Below are 23,415 nucleotides of genomic sequence, written 5' to 3' on the forward strand. Positions count from 1 at the left end.
CTCCAAAAAGAGTACCACATAAAAACAGTTTTACATAAAAAAAAAATGGTTTTGCATTGCTATAATCTCCTGTTGATAATTCAGTGATTTTATAAAATTTAACAAAGCAGTCCCAGTAAAACCTATATAAACACAAGGAGACATACTGATAGGGAATTTAGATTGTGAGCCCCATCGGGGACAGCGATGATAATGTGTGCAAACTGTAAAGCGCTGCGGAATATGTTAGCGCTATATAAAAATAAAGATTTATTTTATTAAGGAGACAATGCATCCTCCATGATTCTCTAGAACGCTAGACCCCAGTGCTAACCTTTGAGACCCTGTATAAAATTAGTCACTTTACTTTTTTCAGAATTTCGGGGGTGAATCTGAACTATATAAGCATATAAACAGCCCACATTACAAGCACATATTTATGTGCATGTGTTGCTACTATCACATATAGGATAGATCATTTTTAATAGACCCTATATTATTATAGTCAGTTTAAACGTTATACAAAGCAAAAAGGTGAAAAAGTAAAATATCTATTACACTTAAGAGTGTTTCATGTAGTAAAAAAAGAAATAAAAGGTCGCATTTTGTAAAGGTTCTTGTTGGATTGACATGGTATTAACCAAACAACGGTAGAGCTGTATCAAAGCCATGTAAGCGCGTTTGTGCGTCGCAGCCAATAATATCAATGAACCAGATTCATGTAAAATGCAAACAGAGTCTTCAGAGTATAATTCAAAGCTGAGCACTCAAGAGTTTGCTTGTTTCAGGGCGCCGAGGTGGATAGTCACAGCTTACTGATAAAGTAAAATGTGAGCCGTCTCCGGGGCCCAAGAGATGTCATGTTGAATAATGCTGGCGATAATATAGCATAGATGAGTGGCTCTGTCATGTCTAACAAAGCAAGATAAAATATTTTATATGACAGAAGGAGACATCCCCTTATCTCCTATAAATTACACAAATGTTCTTTTTATTACAGAGAAAGTGTCTAAAATTCATGAAAGCACGGTGGACCGATCGCAGATATCTAAATTCCATTGTGGCCCACAGATCTATTTGCAAATAACCTCCCCCCATTAAGGCCAACAACCAAAAAAGTTAGAGAGCGTAAGTCACAGAGTCGAATTTCCCAAAGTGCAATATTTCTTCTGCTAGCATTAAACGCTGAAGGGCACATACCACGTTTGCATTTATGCATCTAATATTTTCTATCCTAATAATCCTGTCTACCTCTCTCGATTAACCTTGTTGCAATATGTCAGCGATCTATCCAAATAAAACATTGCCAGTAATAAAGATGAAGGACCTAGGCATCACCTAACTAAAGAGTGGGCAGACTAGGAGTAGATAGAACCAGGGAGTGTACCAGTCAATCATTCCCACATAGAGCCTCCCACACACAGTAATGCTGGCGAGATCATTCATTACGAGCAATCAACATTGCAAGAAACCATAGACCGGATTAAATTGACAAGGTTTTCCTGGAACTATGCAACAAATGTGATTTTACCGCCATGTTGCATGACCTGCACAATATATGATTGTGGCGTATACAACTTATTGACACGCATCTTTCAATCAATATTTGTTTCCTAGTCTCTTATCCTTCGGTTAAGATGGTCATTAATCGTGTTGAGCGAGCATGCTTGGATAATGTGTTATTTGAGCTCGCTTGCGTGCCAACAGAGTGTCTTCGGTGTGCTCGAATACTATGTTCAAGTCCTGGCAGCTGCACGTCCCGTGGCTGTTTGACAGCCGCAACACATACCGGGATTACCTGTTTGTTAACACACCACGGGCAGCTTGTTATCAGCATATATTCCCCTCCACAATGTTGGCACATCCTCTACTGTCCTCACTACAGCACCTTATAACCTCTGACAGAAGAACACATTATCCACTAATCCAAAGTACCTACTCACTCCACAGGCTGAGACACAATCAGAGAGATAGACGACATCTCGGTGCCCTACCTGACTGATCGGCTCTCTACATTACAGTACTGCTATTAGGGTCTGTTCACATGAGCTTATAAGAAAATTGCATTTTCACCCAGGAAAAAAACAAACATTTTCTTTATCTGTATGCTGGTCAGTATGCAATCCGTATGGCATCAGGTTTTTTTTTTTACATTTACAAGACAAAATTCAGTTTCCTCTGTGGAGAATTGCAATGTATCTGTTAAAAAACAACAAAAAAAAAACAGATGCTACATAGACGATCCATTTTTTTCTGCGCACCCATAGACTTGAACTGACGAGTCTCCTCTGATTTCTGAAAGAAACTAGGGTATGCTGCGATTTGTACACACCTAAAATCAGTCCGTAAAAAAAAAATGCCGAGTTGAATCGTATTGTTGTCAATTTTTTTTTTTTTTTACAGACGGCAGAGAGACTGAAAATACGGCCCTTGAAGCTACAGGACCAGTTTTATCTGTATATATAGATTGATAGCAGCACTGTACAAGAAGGAGACCACTTTTGTATTGGATGACATGGAGAGACCAGGATGACATGGAGAGACCCGGATGACATGATCTTTGGGGTTGTCATCACCATATTAATAGGTCCCATGGGCTGTTTCTTTCAGGCACAATATAGCGGCACAATATTTCTACATATAATAAGGAAAAAATAATATTGCCACTTTCTATTCTACTGTCGGGTTTCTTTTCACGTACCATACACTAATGGATTCTTGGAAAGAATGGAACCAGCAAATGAAAAATGCAAAGTAAATTTATCAGGGCAAGGAGACCCGTCTCTGATATATAGTTCATTTTTTATGCAGATCTTTATTTCCATTCTTTTACTTACAAAAGCAAAACCAATATCAGAATAACTATGGGGGAACACAGAAACCGCAGTATAAGTGAAGCACTGGAAGCAAAGAAACAACATACCATTACAAATGTGACAAACTCTTCAATCCTCTGATTGCCATGCAGGAGTTTACTCTGTAGCCCCTCTAAGGCTTGCTCGCTCTTCATTGCTAAGTTGCGCATTTGTTGTGTAGCCGCCTTTTCCAGCTCAGACATTGTACGTTCGGCTTCAGTCACTTTACTTTCCAAGTCACTGACTTTTCTGCTCTGTGGAACAACAACCTTATGTTAATAATACAAAATGAGCACAAAATGTTGGTGTTAAAGAGAATATCTACCTTTTAACCTCATTTCATTTTTATGCACATTTTTCTTATACAGAGCTCCAACTTGTATTCAAAATGAGCCAGTGATAATTCTAGATTTATTGTTTCAATTAAACCAGAGAGTAAAATTCACTCTTTTTCTAATCTGGTTTTCATTTTATGATAATAGATTCTTTATGTTTTGTAGATTATAGTGGGGGTGGTCATCCTGCCGGAGCTTCTGTTAACAACACTCAGAAATATGCTTTACAGAAGTCACATGAACCATAGGAAAGGTAGACTGGAGAAGTTCATTGAGTTCTATGGGGAGTTTTTCTAAGCATGCTGAGACCTGTGTAAAGGTTATTGTGCAGACAAGGAAGGAGTTGATCTATGACCAGTTTTCTTAGGATGATAATGAGATAACTAATTAAAATAATCTGTTTCTAAAGCCTCATTCAGACCTCCTTCAAACACAGTAGATGTATGGACCATGATGCACAGAATGGCCGTGGGTCCCCTGACCCGAATTTGATAGGAGTCAAAAGAATATGAGGCTTTCAAGTTCGGGTTAGGAACACATGGCAAGTATGTGCAACCCAGTCCATATATGAACCATGTTGGATGTCTGAATGAGGCTCAATAATAAGTATTACCATACTATAAGATGTTTTGATTAGAAGGAAAACTAAAAACTAAAAATTAAAGAGGAAACTTGATACAGAAAATAAATATCTTCGTACAGTGTTAGCCAGTAGATAAATATTTAGAACTGAGAGTCCTCAGTGGTTGATACCTTTTAATGGCTAACTGAGAAGATGGTAACAAATTGGGAAAGAGGAAACTTGGACATCACAGAACCACCTCAAGTTAACTACAATTCAGGGATACAATTTGTCCAGCTAGGTAGCATAAGTGGTCGTGAATCATTGTGACCTGATTTGGAGCAAATTAGAGTGATAACAGGCAAAATAGAGAGGCATCAACAAGACAATCCCCCCAAAAGAGAAATAGCTTATCAGGTGATGAACACAGACAATTATCATCTACATATCCTTTTGTACAAATTCTTCTCTAGCTTTGTGTTTTGTTAGTGTTCTTGTCATTACTAGTACCATGAGGCGGTATGAGCAGCCCACTTATATTGAACAGGTAGTCCCACTCCACCATGATGGCACATTCATAAGAGTCATAAGCAAGATGGTTTGCAGTATCTCCCAGCACTATCTCAACAGCATGAAACAGATAGCAGAACCCTAGCTGATAAAATCTCCAGAGCCATGGTCAGACCATACTCTGGTGCATTTGGCCCTCAGTTCCTTGTTGTTCAGAACAAAACTCAGTCTTATGTGGCCAGAGTGTGTAGGCAGCTCCTGGCTGACCAAGATATGGTTGCCATTAATTAACCATCAAATTCCCTAGACCAGAATCTAGTTGAGAACTTCTAGGATAGTATGTATAATTGCATTCGACACTGCTAGTTCGCAAGACAGGCTGTCCAGGATCTGACTAATGCTCTGATCTAGGTCTTGGAGGAGATCCCAAGATTCCAAGATACCATTCTCAGACACTGTTGAGCATTCAGGCACGTGGGGGCCTTACACACTGTGTTACTTTATGATTTGTCATGATGAAATTCTCGCAAATTAAATTCACTTGTGATTAAAAATTTTAAATTTGCATTTCAGGGTAATTTGGAGTCCATCCACCAGATGGTTCCCATTAACCGATAAATTATCTTGCTCTCAACTAATTATATGTACACTACTGTTCAAAAGTTTAGGTTCACTTAGAAATTTCCTTATTTTTGAAAGAAAAGCAGTTTTTTCCAATGAAGCGAATATGAAATGACTAAGAAATACACTCTATACATTGTTAATGTGGTAAATGACTATTCTAGCTGCAAATGTCTACTTTGTAATGCAATATCTTCATAGGTGTATAGAGGCCCATTTCCAACAACCATCACTCCAATGTTCTTATGGTACTTTGTGTTTGTTAACTGTGTAAGAAGGCTAATGGATGGTTAGAATACCCTTGAAAACCCTTGTGCAAGTATGTTAGCACAGCTGAAAACAGTTTGGCTGATTAGAGAACCTATAAACCTGACCTTCCTTTGAGCTAGTTGAGAGTCTGGAGCATTATATTTGTTGGTTCCATTAAAATCTCAAAATGGCCAGAAAAAAAACTTTCATGTGAAAATTGACAGTCTATTCTTGTTCTTAGAAATGAAGGCTATTCCATGTGAGAAATTACCAAGAAACTGAAGATTTCCTACAAAGGTGTATATTATTCCCTTCAGAGGAGAGCACAAACAGGCTCTAACCAGAGTAGAAAGAGAAGTGGAGGCCCCACTGCACAACTGAGCAACAAGACAAGTACTTTAGAGTCTGTAGTTTGAGAAATCGACGCCTCACAGGTCCTCAACTGGCAGCTTCATTAAATAGTACACACAAAACGCCAGTGTCAACGTCTACAGTGAAGAGGCGACTCCGGGATGCTGGCCTTCAGTGCAGAGTGGCAAAGAAAAAGCCATATCTGAGACTGGCTAATAAAAAAAGGAAAAGATTAATATGAGCAGAAGAACACAGTCACTGGACAAAGGAAGATTGGAAAAAAGTGTTATGGACAGACAAATCCAAGTTTGAGGTGTTTGGATCACACAGAAGAACATTTGTGAGACGCAGAACAACTGAAAAGATGCTGGAAGAGTGCCAGACGCCATGTTAAGCATGGTGAAGGTAATGTGATGGTCTGGGGTTGCTTTGGTGCTGGTAAAGTGGGAGATTTGTACAAGGTAAAAGGGATTTTGAATAAGGAAGGCTATCACTCCATTTTGCAATGCCATGCCATACCCTGTGGACAGCGCTTGATTGGAGCCAATTTTATCCTACAACAGGACAATTACGAAAAGCACACCTCCAAATTATGCAAGAACTACTTAGGGAAGAAGCAGGCAGCTGGTATTCTATCTGTAATGGAGTGGCCAGCGCAGTCACCAGATCTCAACCCCATTGAGCTGTTGTGGGAACAGCTTGACCGTACAGTAAGCAAAAAGTGCCCATCAAGCCAAACCAACTTGTGGAAGGGGCTTCTGGAAGCATGGGGTGAAATTTCTCCAGATTACTTCAGCAAATTAACTGCTAGAATGCCAAAGGTCTGCAATGCTGTAATTGCTGCAAAGGGAGCATTCTTTGACAAAAGCAAAGTTTGAAGGAAAAAATTATTTCAAATAAAAATCTTTTTTTCGAACCTTGTCAACGTCTGGACTAGATTTTCAATTCATTTGGCAACTCATTTGATTAATAAAAGTACGAGTTTTCATGGAAAACACAAAATTGTCTGGGTGACCCTAAACTTTTGAACGGTAGTGTATATCTGTAAAGATATTCAGCTTGAATCTTTTGTTTTGATGTATGAGTTAAGTGTTTCCTTCTTTTTTTTTTTTAGCAGGGTACATTACTTGTGGTAACATCTCCAATAGTATTGGCCTGGATCTGGGCAACTCTTAATTCAGTGAACATGTATCCCTTTAAAAATATATTTTATTTCAAAAAAATGTTTAAAATACACCACCCAGTGTTTAAGGCAGAATACACTGCCTAGATAAAAAGGACTAAGGTCTAGCACATACCCTACACTAGTCCTTCCTGACCCCTACCTAACTGTGGAGGTTGGCACCCTGTCAACGATTTTTTGGCGCCCCCACTCAACGTAGGCTCACCCTCTCTGCCCTAGCTCACCCTGTAATGCAGGTGGGAAAACAATAACATAAGAACAGAGATGAAGAAAGAAAAAAAATGGTCAAATCAATAAAAAAACCAAATATAACAAACTTAGCAAAAATTGGGGGAGGGGGGGTTGGAAGGCAATTTAGTGGGCAAAAGATATCATTTCCATACAGGGAATAATATAGCCATCTAATTGTTAGCAGATGCTATTGTGTAATGGGTATGCCACCGGATATGCCACATCAATATTATATTTAGGCAATGAACACCTTTTTTAGACTAGCACCCATACTGTAGATTAAATATTTCAAAAAATGTTGTCAACCATATGTTTTATATAATGTGATAAGTAATATATCTAATTGACAGTCAACCACATTAGACAATGTTTAGTACCTGCACACTAATCAATCAGATTATATCCGAGCAATAGGTACACACATAAAAATACACATAATTTGACTACAAGATATGTCAATAGTATCCACAGCTTTGAGGCGCAGCACATTGCGATAAGTATCATGCAATAGTGTTGGGTAGACACAGAGTATTGCGTTAAAGCACCATGCAAAGCTGTGGATACTATTGACATATCTTGTAGTCAAATTATGTGTATTTTTATGTGTGTACCTATTGCTCGGATATAATCTGATTGATTAGTGTGCAGGTACTAAACATTGTCTAATGTGGTTGACTGTCAATTAGATATATTACTTATCACATTATATAAAACATATGGTTGACAACATTTTTTGAAATATTTAATCTACAGTATGGGTGCTAGTCTAAAAAAGGTGTTCATTGCCTAAATATAATATTGATGTGGCATATCCGGTGGCATACCCATTACACAATAGCATCTGCTAACAATTAGATGGCTATATTATTCCCTGTATGGAAATGGTATCTTTTGCCCACTAAATTGCCTTCCAACCCCCCCTCCCCCAATTTTTGCTAAGTTTGTTATATTTGGTTTTTTTATTGATTTGACCATTTTTTTTCTTTCTTCATCTCTGTTCTTATGTTATTGTTTTCCCACCTGCATTACAGGGTGAGCTAGGGCAGAGAGGGTGAGCCTACGTTGAGTGGGGGCGCCAAAAAATCGTTGACAGGGTGCCAACCTCCACAGCTAGGTAGGGGTCAGGAAGGACTAGTGTAGGGTATGTGCTAGACCTTGGTCCTTTTTATCTAGGCAGTGTATTCTGCCTTAAACACTGGGTGGTGTATTTTAAACATTTTTTTGAAATAAAATATATTTTTAAAGGGATACATGTTCACTAAATTTTTGATAAAACTATTCCGATTGTGTAAAAATCTTCTCAAAATACAACTCTTAATTCACTTTCGTCCCTTACCAAAAGGGAGACTTACTTTTCTTTCAAACAGCAACAGCTACATTAGCGTAGAGGGATTTTCTAGCCTTACAATACTGATCCTTAGGATAGGTCATCAAACAACAGATCAGTGGGTGTTCGACACCACGCTCTCTCACGATCATAGATCATATTGAAGTGAATAGAATCTGAGTTGTAGTACCCTGGAAACAGCTATTACACCGGTAATGGAACTATGCTGTTCTAACGCTGTACACGGTGTGTATCCAGCCATCCCCAAAGCAGCTGGTGTCTAGATCAGAAGTATAGATTGTATATATAAATCTGCATAATCTGGCTGGTAGGTTATGATGTAGGAATGTGGCACATAAGGAACCCAGGTAAAGACTGTGCTGTATTAAAGGATGGGGTGATCATGGCAGCAATAAGACTTACGGTCTTGTTCACATGTCATTCTTATCATTAGTAGGGGTGATGTAGGTAGCTCCATCCCCACATTTTATACCTCAAGTCTGACATTTCTACTCTAGGCTAGATATCTACACCTACCTTATTAACCCTTAGTAAGCCTAATGCTTCATCAATTTACTCTGTATTCTATTAATTCAATCATTTTCAGAAGGCAAATTTTTTTTAAAAAAAAAAGCAACAAATTTGCTCTAAATCAGCAAACATGTGCCCATTGCTCCATGTGCAGAATCTGCCTGCCATAATCCACAGATGGTATGTAGGTAACAGAGCTCATTCTCATTGTAAGGGGCAAAAAATGTGCTATATATGTAATTCCCCTTATTTCTGTACAGATTTATAACATTTAGCAACATTAAATATTCGCGTAAAGGTGTTGCTTCCCTAAATGCCATGACAGAATATGGTTTGGATATGCCAAGAATGTCCAATTGGTGGCAGCTCACCTCTGACACCTGCCATTTGGTAGTACAAAGCATCAGCGGCTCTAGCAAAGTGCTGGCGATTTTGGACTCGGCACAATTAGCCCATTACATGGCTGCCTCTGAAAAGCAAGTACTCTGATCCCCAGTGATATGTCAATGTCTTTGGAGAAACAAAAAAAGAAATTTGATGCTGTGCCACTAACTACATATATGAGGATGGAAGCTCGCTACATACCTTTTTCTCTAGGTCATCCTTCATTTTGTAGCACATTTGCTCATATTGTATCTTTTCCTTGCTGATGACATTGAGCCTCTGCTTTAGTGAGTCCATTGACGTCTTCTTGTGCGAACACTCCTCTGTCATTGTCTTTACCTGTAAAGTAATGATAAGGCAGGAGTAGGCAGGACTGGGGGAGAAGAGGATGACAAAGCGTGGTGAAGCTGATCGAAACCATGATAAACAAGTAAAAGACCTGTAGGACAGCACTGCAGAGATGGCTCACACTTCACCACATGTGGAGCACAATAGTGTCACCGTACGAGCAATTACTAGAAGAATTCAATGCATTGCTGGAAATATTTTAATCATTCCTTTATGTACTTCCATTTACAAAGATCTGTACTCTAATTACAGGTGCTATATTATAAATGTGCAGACTGGGCAGAGGCTTCTGACATCACTCATAAATCACCTTAGGCCTGCTCCCTTGGCAAATTATAGGATCCTAATGTTTTATTAATGTTCAACAACAAGTTAAGGACCAAATGTTAATAATAAAAATATAAATCGGATCACAGGCCCAGAGCAAAGGGGAACATACAAGCTTCGGATGATCAAATGTCACCCAAGGGTTATACAGTACGTTGGACAACATTTATTATAGCAATTAACCGGTAAAAGGGGAGTTTATTGGTGTGCGGTAAATTTGTTTTTATTTCACCGGGCGTACATGATGCTTTCCCATAAGACTGAAGGTATACCAAGGACGTTATCTTAGGGCCAGTTTTACAGGAGCACATTTGCACTCGCATTATTGTCCCAAACCCTGGTCTAACAGCATGATGAGATCTATGAGGCTGATAATTAGGGCCATCGCATGTGTCGCTAGGCTCGGATTTGCAATCACAATATGGGTATAAAATAAACCTGAATTACGCCGAGCCTGACTCAGCGGACAGCGGAAAGGGTTAAAACAATGCATTCAGCTCTGCTAAGCCCCTGCAGCTGCCTGCTATCGTGTGAGGCGAGTTAACCGTTTAGTGAGATAAAGGGGCTGAACATGAAATTTAGAGTCAAGTTTATATCCATTAGTGTTTGTTGCCAAGTGTCGGTAAACTCCGCGCAGCGGATCTAGGTGCCACAACAAACACTTCACCCTTCCGTTTCTGAGCAGACTGTGCTAAAAGCAACGTCGCTTTGTGATCCTTATTACATGTTATTTTTCTATCAAGTTAATGGCTGTCGTGGGAACACGTTAGTCGGTCTCCAAGGTATTATTATGCTGCAGATGCGATGTGCTGCACCACATTCCAAGGTGATTTTGTGAATAATAGGCTCAGGGAATAAATATACAGAGTGAATTACCTTCCTTTCAAGACTTTCCAACATTTCTTTGCTCGGTCTTTCGTTTTCCTGGTAGGTTTTCAGCCGTGTTTTCAGATCCTCTATCAAATGCCTTTTCATGTTGACATCCCTTTCCATCCGAGCCACCCTAGAGAGTGAAGGCCCACATTACTACTATACAATTCAGATTTATACTTTCCCCCAAAGAAGCAGATGCGGAAAGTTGTTTTACACATTTAAGACATCAAAACTGGGTACATTCTACGATATGAATGGCTAAGACTATACTGTAGTGAAACAGTAGGTGACATTACCAGCAGGCTTCCATTCACATGAGCCTTACTTACCAGGAAATACACACTTTAATGTAGAAGAATTACCAATTTTGTAATAGAATTTGACATTTTACCTGCAGCATTGCATTAACAAATTCCACTTATTGGATCATGTAGTCTGTTAAAAAGTCCCTAAGTTTCCTGATTTTGTAATCATCCACAAGCCATTACTAAATGTAAAAATATTAAAAATTTTCCAATCTACACTTTAAATTAAAAAAAGTACTGGAAAATCCTTTCAAGTGGAGTACCTCCTCCATTTGCTGTGTGTCCACAGATTATGAAACAGTTTTTCATTTGTTCTTTGCTGCTCCCCTGAAATTAAGATGCAAAGTTTCCCTGTTAGCCAGCTAGGTATACACCACAGAATTTACCTGTGGGCGTTTGTTTTTTTTACCTCTATGATGCTGGCCAATCAAAACATGGCCATGTCATAGAGGGGAAAAAGCCCACAGAGAAGGTCACAGCTGCAGCCTGGCTCAGTGTGTTTGCCTGAGACAAAATTGGTCACATGTGAACAAGCTGAGAACTCCGCAGTTGCTGTGCCCCTTCCTACTATTGGAGTGCATTGCCTGTAACACAATCGAGTCTGGCTCACCAGCACGGATACCCTCCTGACTAGTGTTGATGGAATAGCTTGGGATAAGAACTTATCTGAATAGCTATAGCTCTTACCGAATAGCTGCCTCGGGAACCTGGACACCTGGAGCGCTACCGATAATCAGATGTTGGGCTCCGCAGCTGCATGTGTCGTGGCTATGTGACAGTCACACAACACATGCATGGAGAGCCCAACAAACAGGCACCACATTGGAAAGTCATAGGGAAGTCTTTCTTTTAATGTGCAGCACGGGATAGTGTGTTACTGGACCTACAGCCTAACGTTGCTGGGACTTAACTTTTCAGTCACGGTCGGTTTTAAGATACAACACAGCTCACATGTAGGAAAGAAATATATAACACAATTAACCACACAAAAATACACAGCAAAAATAACAGCCCCAGATGGAGGTAGATGGAAAGCGTGTTGAGTATGCACCACGTGGAAGGTAGAATAATTTGATTATTCAGTAACTGGGTTAGTTATCTTGTGGAGTATGTAGTATCCACTTATAATTATAGAAGCATTTGTGCTGACCGAGGTAGATAGGTCTGCATCATAGGGAATTGCTGCTTATACCTTTGAAAGCACAATTTATTGGAACCTCGGAAGTATTTCTTCTGGGCAGTGTTGTCTTCAGTTCATAATACAGCCCTAAGCACTTTACATAACCTCGTGTAATAAGAATAGTATATGATACATGTGATCAATCAAATATAGTCCTGGATCTACCTCATGTAGATCATGCCATTACCTTGCTAAATTCCGGAACGAATGCAAGTTTCTAAGGTATTTAAGACTACATTCGAATGAAAAATATTACCATAGAATAAAAGCTCAGCAGATTTTAAAAACCCAATTACAAATTTTGAGTGTTACTTTAAAGAGATTGCAATTAGTGATGAGCGAGTGTACTCGTTGCTCAGGTGACCTCCGAGTATTTATGACTGCTCAGAGATTTAGCTTTCATCGCGGCAGCTGAATGATTTACAGCTACTAGCCAGGCTGAGTACACGTGGGGGTTGATTGGTTGCTAGGGAATCCCCACATGTAATCAAGCAGGCTTATAGCTGTAAATCATTCAGCTGCCGCGATGAAAACTAAATCTCCGAGCAGTCATAAATACTCGGAGGACCCCCGAGCATGCTCGGGAAAACCCGAGCAACGAGTACACTCGCTCATCACTAATTGCAATCAATTATATGGAATATAGTGCTCAGGCAAATGCTCACAAAGAATTAAAGAGGTTGTCCACAACTCAGACAATCACTTCACAATTACTAAACATCTTCCCCCATGTAAAATAAAAACACCCTGCAATCACTTCCGTTGTGGGCACTGATCCAATGATGTCGGGGCTTGAATTACATAAATTCTAAAGCCAATCAGCTGCTGCAAATGGGTCCTTTCATTCTCACTTCCTTTGGATGAAGCTGAAAATAGTAACAAGGCAGAATTGAGCTGCTCGATCACTTCCTCCTGAAAGAAGTGAGAGTGAAGGGCTCAAGTGACATAGCGCCACATGAGCCCCGATGCTGACATTGCCGGCATAGCGCCGGAACCCAAGGTGATCAGACTGTTTTTATTTTACACTGGGAAGTAATTGAAAAGGGGTTGTCCAAGTTACACAAAAAACAAAGATGTACAATAACAAATTGTATTGTGGTACCGTGTTAGCCAGAAAAATCGATGTGAATACTTTTCTGCCCAATGATGACAGAAGTATTCTAGGAGTGATACCTTTATTGGCTAACCAGAAAATAATATGTTTGCAAGCTTTCAGAGCACAGTGGCACCTTCTTCGGGCAAGATTACAAATAGATTAATAAGAAACAAGCACAACATTTAAAGAATACTACAGGAGGACATTTGTTAGGGTACTGTCACACAGTGGCACTTTTGTCGCTACAACGGTACGATCCGTGACGTTCCAGCGATATCCATACGATATCGCTGTGTCTGACACGCAGCAGCGATCAGGGACCCTGCTGAGAATCGTACGTCGTAGCAGATCGTTTGGAACTTTCTTTCGTCGCTGGATCTCCCGCTGTCATCGTTGGATCGGTGTGTGTGACACCGATCCAACGATGCGTTCGCTTGTAACCAGGGTAAACATCGGGTTACTAAGTGCAGGGCCGCGCTTAGTAACCCAATGTTTACCCTGGTTACCATCGTAAAAGTAAAAAAAACCAAACAGTACATACTCACATTCCGGTGTCCGTCAGGTCCCTTGCCATCTGCTTCCCGCTCTAACTGACTGCCGGCCGGAAAGTAAGAGCAGATCACAGCGGTGACGTCACCACTGTGATCTGCTTTCACTTTACGGCCGGGAGTCAGTCAGAGCGGGAAGCAGACTGCAAGGGACCTGACGGACACCGGAATGTGAGTATGTACGTTTTTTTTTTTTTTTTACTTTTACGCTGGTAACCATGGTAAACATCGGGTTACTAGGCGCGGCCCTGCGCTTAGTAACCCGATGATTACCCTGGTTACAAGCGAACGCATCGCTGGATCGCTGTCACACACAACGATCCAGCGATGACAGCGGGAGATCCAGCGACGAAAGAAAGTTCCAAACGATCTGCTACGACGTACGATTCTCAGCGGGGTCCCTGATCGCAGTAGCGTGTCAGACACTGCGATATCGTATGGATATCGCTGGAACGTCACGGATCGTACCGTCGTAGCGATCAAAGTGCCACTGTGTGACAGTACCCCTAGTGTCTACGAATTAAACATATTCATTAGTTTGTATTCCCAAATTTTTCTTTCCCTGTGGTCCTTAAAATTACCTTTTAGTATTAAGACTTTTAAATCTGTCATACTGTGTCCAGGTCCAGAGAAATGTTTTCCCACAGGTGTGTCCATTTTATTCCTGATTGTGTGTCTGTGTAGATTCATCCTAGTTTGTAGTCTTTGCATGGTTTCCCCAATATAAATACTTCCAGGGCACCTCGTACATTGTATCATGTACACCACGTTGGAGGATGTACAAGAAAAGGAACCCATGACCTTATAGTTCTGATTTGTGTTTGGTACACGGACTATATCTGTTGGTAATATGTGTCAGATCTGTCCAAAAAACTGATCCGTCACATCAGTTTTTCACAATCTGCGACGGATCTGTCGAGCCAACGGATTGTGACTGACGGCAAAAAACTGATGTGTGAAAGGGGCTTTAGATAGTAATCCTCCTCTTCTATTCAGAGCTTTATTGGTTATGTTGCCTAAACGCCTGGATATGTGCTATATTTGGTCTCCTGGCTATCAGCTAACACTTACAGTATAATTATATATATATATATATATATATATATATATATATATATATATATATATATATATATATATATATATATAATTGTCTAAGGGTCACTTCCGTCTGTCCTTCTGTCTGTCTGTCACAGATATTCATTGGTCGTGGCCTCTGTCTTTCATGGAAATCCAAGTTGCTGATTGGTCGCGGCAAAACGGCCACGACCAATCAGTGACGGGCACAGTCTGGCGGCAAAATGGTCACTCCATCCTCCCAGCAGTCTGTGCTTGCTCCATAGTCCCCTCCAGTCAGCGCTCACACAGAGTTAATGGCAGCGGTAACGGACAGCGTTATGCCGCGGTGTAATGCACTCCGTTACCGCTGCTATTATCCCTGTGTGACCAACTTTTAACTATTGATGCTGCCTATGCGGCATCAATAGTTAAAAGATCTAATGTTAAAAATAATAATAATAAAAAAAAATCGTTATATACTCACCGTCCGTCGCCCCCGGATCAGGAACAGGCCTTCCCCGCTCCTCGCGACGCTCCGGTAACCACTCCATACATTGTGGTCTTGCGAGATGATGACGTAGCGGTCTCACGAGACCGCTACGTCATCATCTCGTGAGACTGCAATGCACTCTTGGGACCGGAGCGCGCGAGGAGCATTGGTAAAAGCCTTGCTTGGATCCGGGCCCAACGGAAGGTGAGTATATAACTATTTTTTATTTTAATTCTTTTTTTATTAACAGGGATATGATGCCCACATTGCTATATACTGGGTAGGCTGTGCAATATGCTACATGGGCTGTGCAATATAATACGTGGGCTGTGCAATATAATACGTGGGCTGTGCAATAATACATGGGCTGTGCTATATACTACGTGGGCTGTGCTATATACTACGTGGGCTGTGCAATATACGTGGGCTGTGCAATATAATATGTGGGCTGCTATATACTACGTGGGCTGTGCAATATACTATGTGGGCTGTGCAATATACTACGTGGGCTGTGCAATATACTACGTGGGCTGTGCAATATACTACGTGGGCTGTGCAATATACTACGTGGGCTGTGCAATATACTACGTGGGCTGTGCAATATACTACGTGGGCTGTGCAATGTACTACGTGGGCTGTGCAATGTACTGCGTGGGCTGTCCAATATGCTACGTGGGCTGTGCAATGTACTAAGTGGGCTGTGCAATATACTACGTGGGCTGTGCAATATACTACGTGGGCTGTGCAATATACTATGTGGGTTGTGCAATATACTACGTGGGCTGTGCTATATACTACGTGGGCTGTGCAATATACTGCGTGGGCTATGCAATATACTACGTGGGCTGTGCAATATACTACGTGGGCTGTGCAATATACTACGTGGGCTGTGCAATGTACTACGTGGACTGTGCAATATGCTGCGTGGGCTGTGCTATATACTATGTGGGCTGTGCAATATACTACGTGGGCTGTGTTATACACTACGTGGCCTGTGTTATACACTATGTGACCTGTGTTATACACTACGTGGGCTGTGTTATACACTACGTGGGCTGTGTTATACACTATGTGGCCTGTGTTATACACTACGTGGCCTGTGTTACACACTACGTGCGTGGGCTGTTATATACTACGTAAGCTGTGTTATATGCTACGTGGGCTGTTATACACTCCGTGGGCTTTGCTATATACTACGTGGCTGTGCTATATACTCCGTGGGCTGTGTTATATACTACGTGGCTGTGCTATATACTCGTGGGATGTGCTATATACTACATGGCTGTGCTATATACTACGTGGCTGTGCTACATACTACGTGGTTGTGCAATATACTACGTGGCTGTGCTATTTACTACGTGGGCTGTTATATACTACATGGCCGGCCGCGAACAATCAGCGACAGGCGCAGTCCTGTGTATTCAATGTATTATTCTAAAATCTTCATAAATAAACTACATACATATTCTAGAATACCCGATGCGTTAGAATCGGGCCACCATCTAGTAAAATATATATATCTAAAACCCTCAACACCATAGCATTTGTATAAACTGATCGTTCTTTGTAAATGTAGATAAAGTAACAAATATCCTGCAATATAGTATAAAGATGATCTGTTGTCACACTAGACGTGTTTCACGATCTCCCAGGTCTCTTTTTTCACTAGTTAGTAAAACTTCTCGTATTTCCCCTCAAAAGCCATGATAGAGCTATGGTTAAACCCGTTATTGGAATTCCATAATATAAATACTTAAACCATACATCAACTCTCATATATAAAATATAAAAATACAAATATATATGATGAACAATAATAAAAAATAAATAAGAGATATACTGGGTGTTGAAAAAAAAAAGGTGGTGAACACAGAAACAATATATTAAAAACAAAAAACAACAATATATTAACACTAATTGATATTGCGACAAACCTGAGTTCAGAATATATTTGCCCATATACTGTAACTACTTCTAACCATAAAAGCGCTGCACACTGGAGAAATGTTTAAAACTAAAAGATGCAGAATCATTAATAGTTTACAGGACGATATGGGAAAGGGAAGGGTATAAAATCTACACCCTTATGCTATAGAACCATACATCTCTTCAATTGAGAACAGAAAAAAAGGAAACTACTTATCACAATGTAAAAGACTGGCCTTTATACTATTAAATTACTTATTTTTTATCATATCATACTTTAACATTTTTTCTAGATGTACCTTTCTCACAAGTATTTCAATTAATACATTTATTGCATACTAAATTATGGATATGTGGGTGACTTTTTGTTTAAATTTTTCACTCAATATAGATTTTTAAATCCATAAGCATATTAATTATTCCTTTGGAAACCACATAAGTCATAGATAAGCCTCCCTGAATTACAATAGGGTCAATAAAAGTGTGATCCACCTGCACATTTGTGTCAGAAATCAGATTTTTGGCCTCAGATCTGTGCCACACGTTCATTAAAAAGCCCAAAACAAAACCTGTAGTAATCACCAGAAATAAAAAAAAACAAGTTTTAACAAATGTCTGGGGCTTGCTATTCTGATCTGAACATCACACATGTGAAAGTATTAGTATTAAAGGTAACTTCAAATCCTATAGACAGAGGAATCTGGGAGTAGGAACTCATGACAACCATCTATGTCACACAGATTTATGCCATTCTACATCCATTAAGGAACGTGCCTTCAGACCACATGGGGGCATCACAAGCCTCGGACCAGACATCAGAGGACAATAGAATGCCTTATCTATAAACTGCTCCAATATTTACTACCACAACTGTCTTCTCTCCTTCCCATTCTGATAGTTCTGCTTCACATCACTAGTCTTATTGACTGCACTATTCCTGTGTCCTGATATGCATCAATATATGACTTCAGACATTGGGGCAAATTCCTCAGGCAGATTTTTGGCATAAAAACTACTTGAAAATGTCAGAATTTTGGAGCAGTTGCACAAACATTTTACAACTTCTAGTGATTTTACACTGGACCCAGCCAACACCCCAATTTTTTTTTATAAGAAGGCAGAGCTCAGACGGGGCTGTAATTGAGTAGGCTCCAGAAATTCAGCACAATTTATGACACAGATGTGGCATATGCATTCCTACAAACATACACAATACATTTCTTGCGGTGGTGAGCAGCATCTTACTCCATTGCACACCTCTTCAAGACTAACATACTACACGCAAGTCGTAATGCATCGAGGGCAATGTGCTAAACCCTGCCTGATGAAGAGACCTAAGTATTCTCAAGAGTTTGCTGCTTGTCATCACTTTTTTTTAAATTTAGCCAATAAAAGATATCAACTACAGACTCCCAAGTTGTTATTTTACAAACATAAGCATTTATTTTAACAAGATTTCAACAAATAACCATGATGTCTCTAGGGTTCCAGCGGGAACAGCCCTGCAATCGAGCAGTAGTAGGGTAAATGGGGCTCAATGAAGAATTCATAAGCATCATCTCCAATAATTACCTAGTGCCTAGAAATACCACAACCAGAAACATCCAAAGAGACACATAGTAAGAAAAAGTACACACAAACAAGCCATAGGGTAGAAGTTCTTCCATAGGGACACGCGGAGATTAACGTTCTAATGATGCAGGGCTCAGGATACTATCTTGGAACTCAGGGAACACGTCTTCCCCAAAAATCTAGGGCAACTCACGTGACAATCAGGTTCTAGTAATGAAAAGTGTTGTATGATCAACCGGGTAAAATGTGGTGATTAAAATATTTTCGCTTTTTTTAAATCAAAATGCCCTTACATCGAATAAGACAAAATCAGTATAAGGGAATGTGCAAACGTTCAGTATTTGCAGGAGAAAAATCTGATGCGTTGGTAGGAAAAATGCGGCATAAAATAAATGCATTTTTTAGGTGTTTATTTTTATGCATTTTCCCCACTCATTAGTATGGGTAAAATCTGCAGGAAAACTGCAGAAAAAAAATTACATTCTGCAGATTTACATCTGCACCAATTCAGCAAAGAAAAAATTAGCAACGTGTGCAAGAGGCTTCAGGAGTCTCTTTGCTGATACGAAACTGAGAAGAAAAAAATGTGATAAAAATACAAAGTGTGCACAGACCCTTACACGTAAATATTTGGGGGCCAAACTGATGGTTCTCGGAGTGGGAAAAAAAAAATCAGGGAATATCATGGTGAACACAGAAACAAGGTGTAATAAAAATAAAAAGAACATTAATACTAATTTATGTTGCTGCAAATGTACTTTGTCCGCTTATAACCATTTCTCCCATAAAAGCACTGCACACTATAGAAATGGCTAAAAAGATGCACAATTATGAAAAGTTTCTAGTAGGATATGGGAATAGAAAGGGTAAAAAGCTATACCTTTGTTTTGTAGAGCCACATTCCGGGTAAGAACAGATATATGAGCATACTCGGAGCATACTAGCGACCACAACGCTGAAAGTGGATACAGTCGGAAAACACTACAGAACTACATTTATATATTACACATCAATATTCATTAGGAGGAAATGTAATAATCTAAAAAAAAACAACAATTACTATATATTTATCCTGAAATTATACATAATAAACAAGTACGGTATGTTCTACGTTGGGAAAATGTGCTGTATTGTGGGCTGATCCTGTTAAAGATCACACATGACAGTGAAATATATTGCTTTTTGTCATTTCTTTTCCTCTATTAGGAAGTCCGCTTAAACATGTAATGTTCTTCTACAGCAACTGCAGGTCGTCTTTTTTTTTCCCGACATTTCCAGACACTTTTCTGCGTAACCTTTTGAGACTGCAGAGGTGTTTCTATGTTAACAATTAATCATTCTAAGCATATATTTAGCTATTATATAGGTCTACAGTCATTAACTTTTCTTTTTTTTTACACTCCCACTTACTATACCTACTAAGCGTTTCGATACCATTTTCCCTGCCGAGTGAAGCAAAGTGTGACATTAGTTTACAATACAACCATATGCAAAAAAAAAAACAAAAACGGTTTGCCTGTATTAATACTAGAAGGTGTTCGGAGCAATAGTAATATTCCTCAGCTTTAGAAATACAACAATCCTGGAGATCTATTTCTAAAGCTTCTTCGTTAATCAAGAAAGGAAACACGAGTAGCCGAAGAACGAAAAATAAAACTAAATTAAGTGAAAGGATTTGAAATCTGTGGCCATTTTTTCCATTAACCTCATCCTGGATGAATCTGCCATAGCCATACACCGGATAAAAAAAAGTAATTAGTAGTGTCTAATTAGGGCAATGGCAAGCAAAGAACCATTATATATAGAAGAAAGACTCAGCAAGACCAATTTACTTCAAAGTCCCATAACCCAAAAGGAGGGGAAAAAAAGAAGTAGCTATGATTTGTAAACTATTACAGTACTCTACAATTCTTCTCTTTTAAAAGACCCAAATCAATCCATATCTAAACAAACAAAACTGTCCTTTTGCACTTGTTATACATATAAGCTTTGGTGCTTAATCCAGTTTAAGCAGCTAAACCTTGACACGTCTCTCAGCCCCCAGGCAAAGAATTACTGTATCTGAAAGATTCCTCTGCTCTCGGCACTGATTTGAATTTACATCAAGGGTGATTAAGTCCACTCTGGGGTCTCAGTCTAACTTTGGTTACTCCATCAAATCATTTATGAGTTCACACAATTTGTGACCTTCAGCTGCACTTCCCAGCTTTCTTGTGAAAGCAGAAAATCCATCTGTGATATTAAAACTTAAAACGGAGAAACGAAAAACAAATGTAGAGAATTAACACCTCAAACTCTCTACCTCCCCTGACCCAAAATTCCGTAAGCGTTAAAATCTGTGAGAACGCTCACGAGAAATGAAGAAGTTGGACAAAAAAGGTCGGCTACCGCCACAAGATGGCAACAAACTCAATGGATCACAGCACAACTCGAAAGAAAAATTTGGTAATGATACAGTACCTTTCCTGCAGTTCCCGAATTCGTTCTTCCTTTTCCTGGACTTCATTTTTCATGGCTTTAATTGTCGAGGACTGTTTGGCCATTTCGACAGTCATGTTCTAAGGTAGAGATAAAAATATATATACCGTATATAAAAAAATAAAGTATGAACACGTATGAGGTCGGTTTAATCTATCTGGGAGGTCTTTCCATATAGTAGTTGCCTCCCTGAGCTCGAAGGTTTAAATATACAATCACTTCATAAAAGAGAAGTAGAAATACATGGAAAGAAGGTATAACGTTACAAACAATAACACGAGGGCTGCGCATGCAGCTGGGGAAGAAAAAGAACTCCATTCACAACAGCAGAATAGTAAAATGGTATAAATCATTACGAAGAGTGAAATTGTAGATTTCCGACTTTCCAGTGTTTCTTACAGGAGGTCACCAATCATTACTTGCAGATAAATAAACAAGCAGTAGCGCCTTCATATACTGTGGCGTGAACAACATAGGAGTAAATGAAAAGTGGATCGAGATGTTTTTTTTTTTTTTAACAAAAGGCTCATAATGAGGGTCTCATCCAGTAGTGGTCACTCAATCCTTGTATCTGGACATCATCCCTACAGCAGAAAAAGACTGGCGGAGGGCCGGCCAGAGTTGAAATGGAAGAATGGCTTCATCTATGTTCTTTAACCCTGTCTAAACATTTTTACCTTCCGGACAAGCCAGTACAAAGAACATATTTCATATTAAATTTTGCACGCCTTATTACGAATTCTACCTGGTGATTTTGCACGTAAAGCTTGTTTTTTTTTTATTCGGCTCTTTTGAATCATTGTGTAAAATGTCCAGAAGTATTATCAAATTCCCTCTTAAATACTTATTACACGTCAAGGTTGGAGATGAGACCAAGCAAATAACAGTCATTGCTCCCAACCCAAGTAACTTTTAGGGCTTTTTCGCATGTCATTATTTGCTCAGTATTTTGTATCCGTGTTTGAAAGTCAAACGTTCAGGGTGTGGGAAACACTCCTGGTTTTGGCATAGAAATACTGATCAAAAGTCCTGATGTGTGAATAAGGCTACGTGCCCATGATGAGTATTTAGTGCGTTTTTGATGTTACTTGATTATTTTTTATTGCACTTTTGTCTATTTTTGCTTTAAATAAAGCTTCTTTGCTTTTGATACATCCTGGTATTTCACTTTGACAAAACTTTATTGATACAGTCATGTACGGATTATATGCGTCTTCTACCTTTGGATTTTCCGCATTTAATGCAAGTCTATGGTGAAAATCCGCACAGAAAACTCATCAAACTTGCAACAGAAATTGACAAGTTGCGGACTTGAAGCACATACCGCAGGGTCAGTTTACGATGAGTAAAAAAGCACAGAGGGCATGAGATCCCTATAAATCCCATCCACTTTGCTGGAACTGTGAGATGTGTTTTTTACTGAGAAAAAATATGCATTAAATGCTCACCAAAAATCTATTGTGGGAAGTTACACAGTCTCAGGCTATGTGCAGATTTGCCTGCCGATTTTTCCGTACTGAATACGCATCTCTTGGCAGAAAACGCAGGTGCATTTTTGATGTGTGCTTTTGATGCGGATTTCTATGCGTTTTTGAAAGCTTAATAAAGATCTATTGTTGAACCAAAAAAAAAGATTTGTGATGTAATTTCTTGTCCAACCTCCTCTTTTACATTTGTCTAAGGCTGCTTTCACACTAGCGTCGGTACGGGGCCGTCGCGCTGCGTCGGCCCGACGTACCGACGCATACTGTGAAAAAAATGCCCGACGTGGGCAGCGGAAGCAGTCTTACGATGCTTCCTCTGCCCCATTGCAAGGTGTGGGGAGGAGGGGGAGGAGTTATGGCTGTGCATGCGCGATCAAAAATGACGGACTCGACGCAAAAAAAAAACTTTACATGTAACTTTTTTTTGTGGCGGCGGTCCGCCAAAATATGACGCAACCGTCCACGACGGTTGCGATGTGTGGCAATACGTCGCAATGCGTCGGTAATGTTAGTCTATGGGGAAAAAACGCATCCTGCAGACAACTTTGCAGGATGTGTTTTTTCTCCTAAACGACGCATTGCGACGTGCAGTGCACGACGCTAGTGTGAAA

General features: G+C 39.7%; 1 protein-coding gene across 3 annotated transcripts in view; it reads right to left on the reverse strand.

Annotated features, from left to right (window-relative positions):
* Positions 1 to 23,415, reverse strand: part of CNTLN (centlein) — a 578,743-nt gene that overhangs the window by 77,816 nt on the left and 477,512 nt on the right. For all 3 annotated transcript variants that reach the window (XM_077249936.1, XM_077249945.1, XM_077249954.1), the window contains 4 exons: positions 21,303 to 21,400; positions 10,670 to 10,796; positions 9,320 to 9,457; positions 2,903 to 3,088 (listed from right to left, as the gene is read on the reverse strand). In XM_077249936.1, the coding sequence (XP_077106051.1) occupies positions 2,903 to 3,088; positions 9,320 to 9,457; positions 10,670 to 10,796; positions 21,303 to 21,400 (549 nt within the window). The remainder of the gene's footprint in view (positions 1 to 2,902; positions 3,089 to 9,319; positions 9,458 to 10,669; positions 10,797 to 21,302; positions 21,401 to 23,415) is intronic.

This window comes from Ranitomeya variabilis, chromosome 1 (assembly GCF_051348905.1).
Source record: "Ranitomeya variabilis isolate aRanVar5 chromosome 1, aRanVar5.hap1, whole genome shotgun sequence".
In the NCBI taxonomy this organism is placed as follows: Eukaryota; Metazoa; Chordata; class Amphibia; order Anura; family Dendrobatidae; genus Ranitomeya; species Ranitomeya variabilis.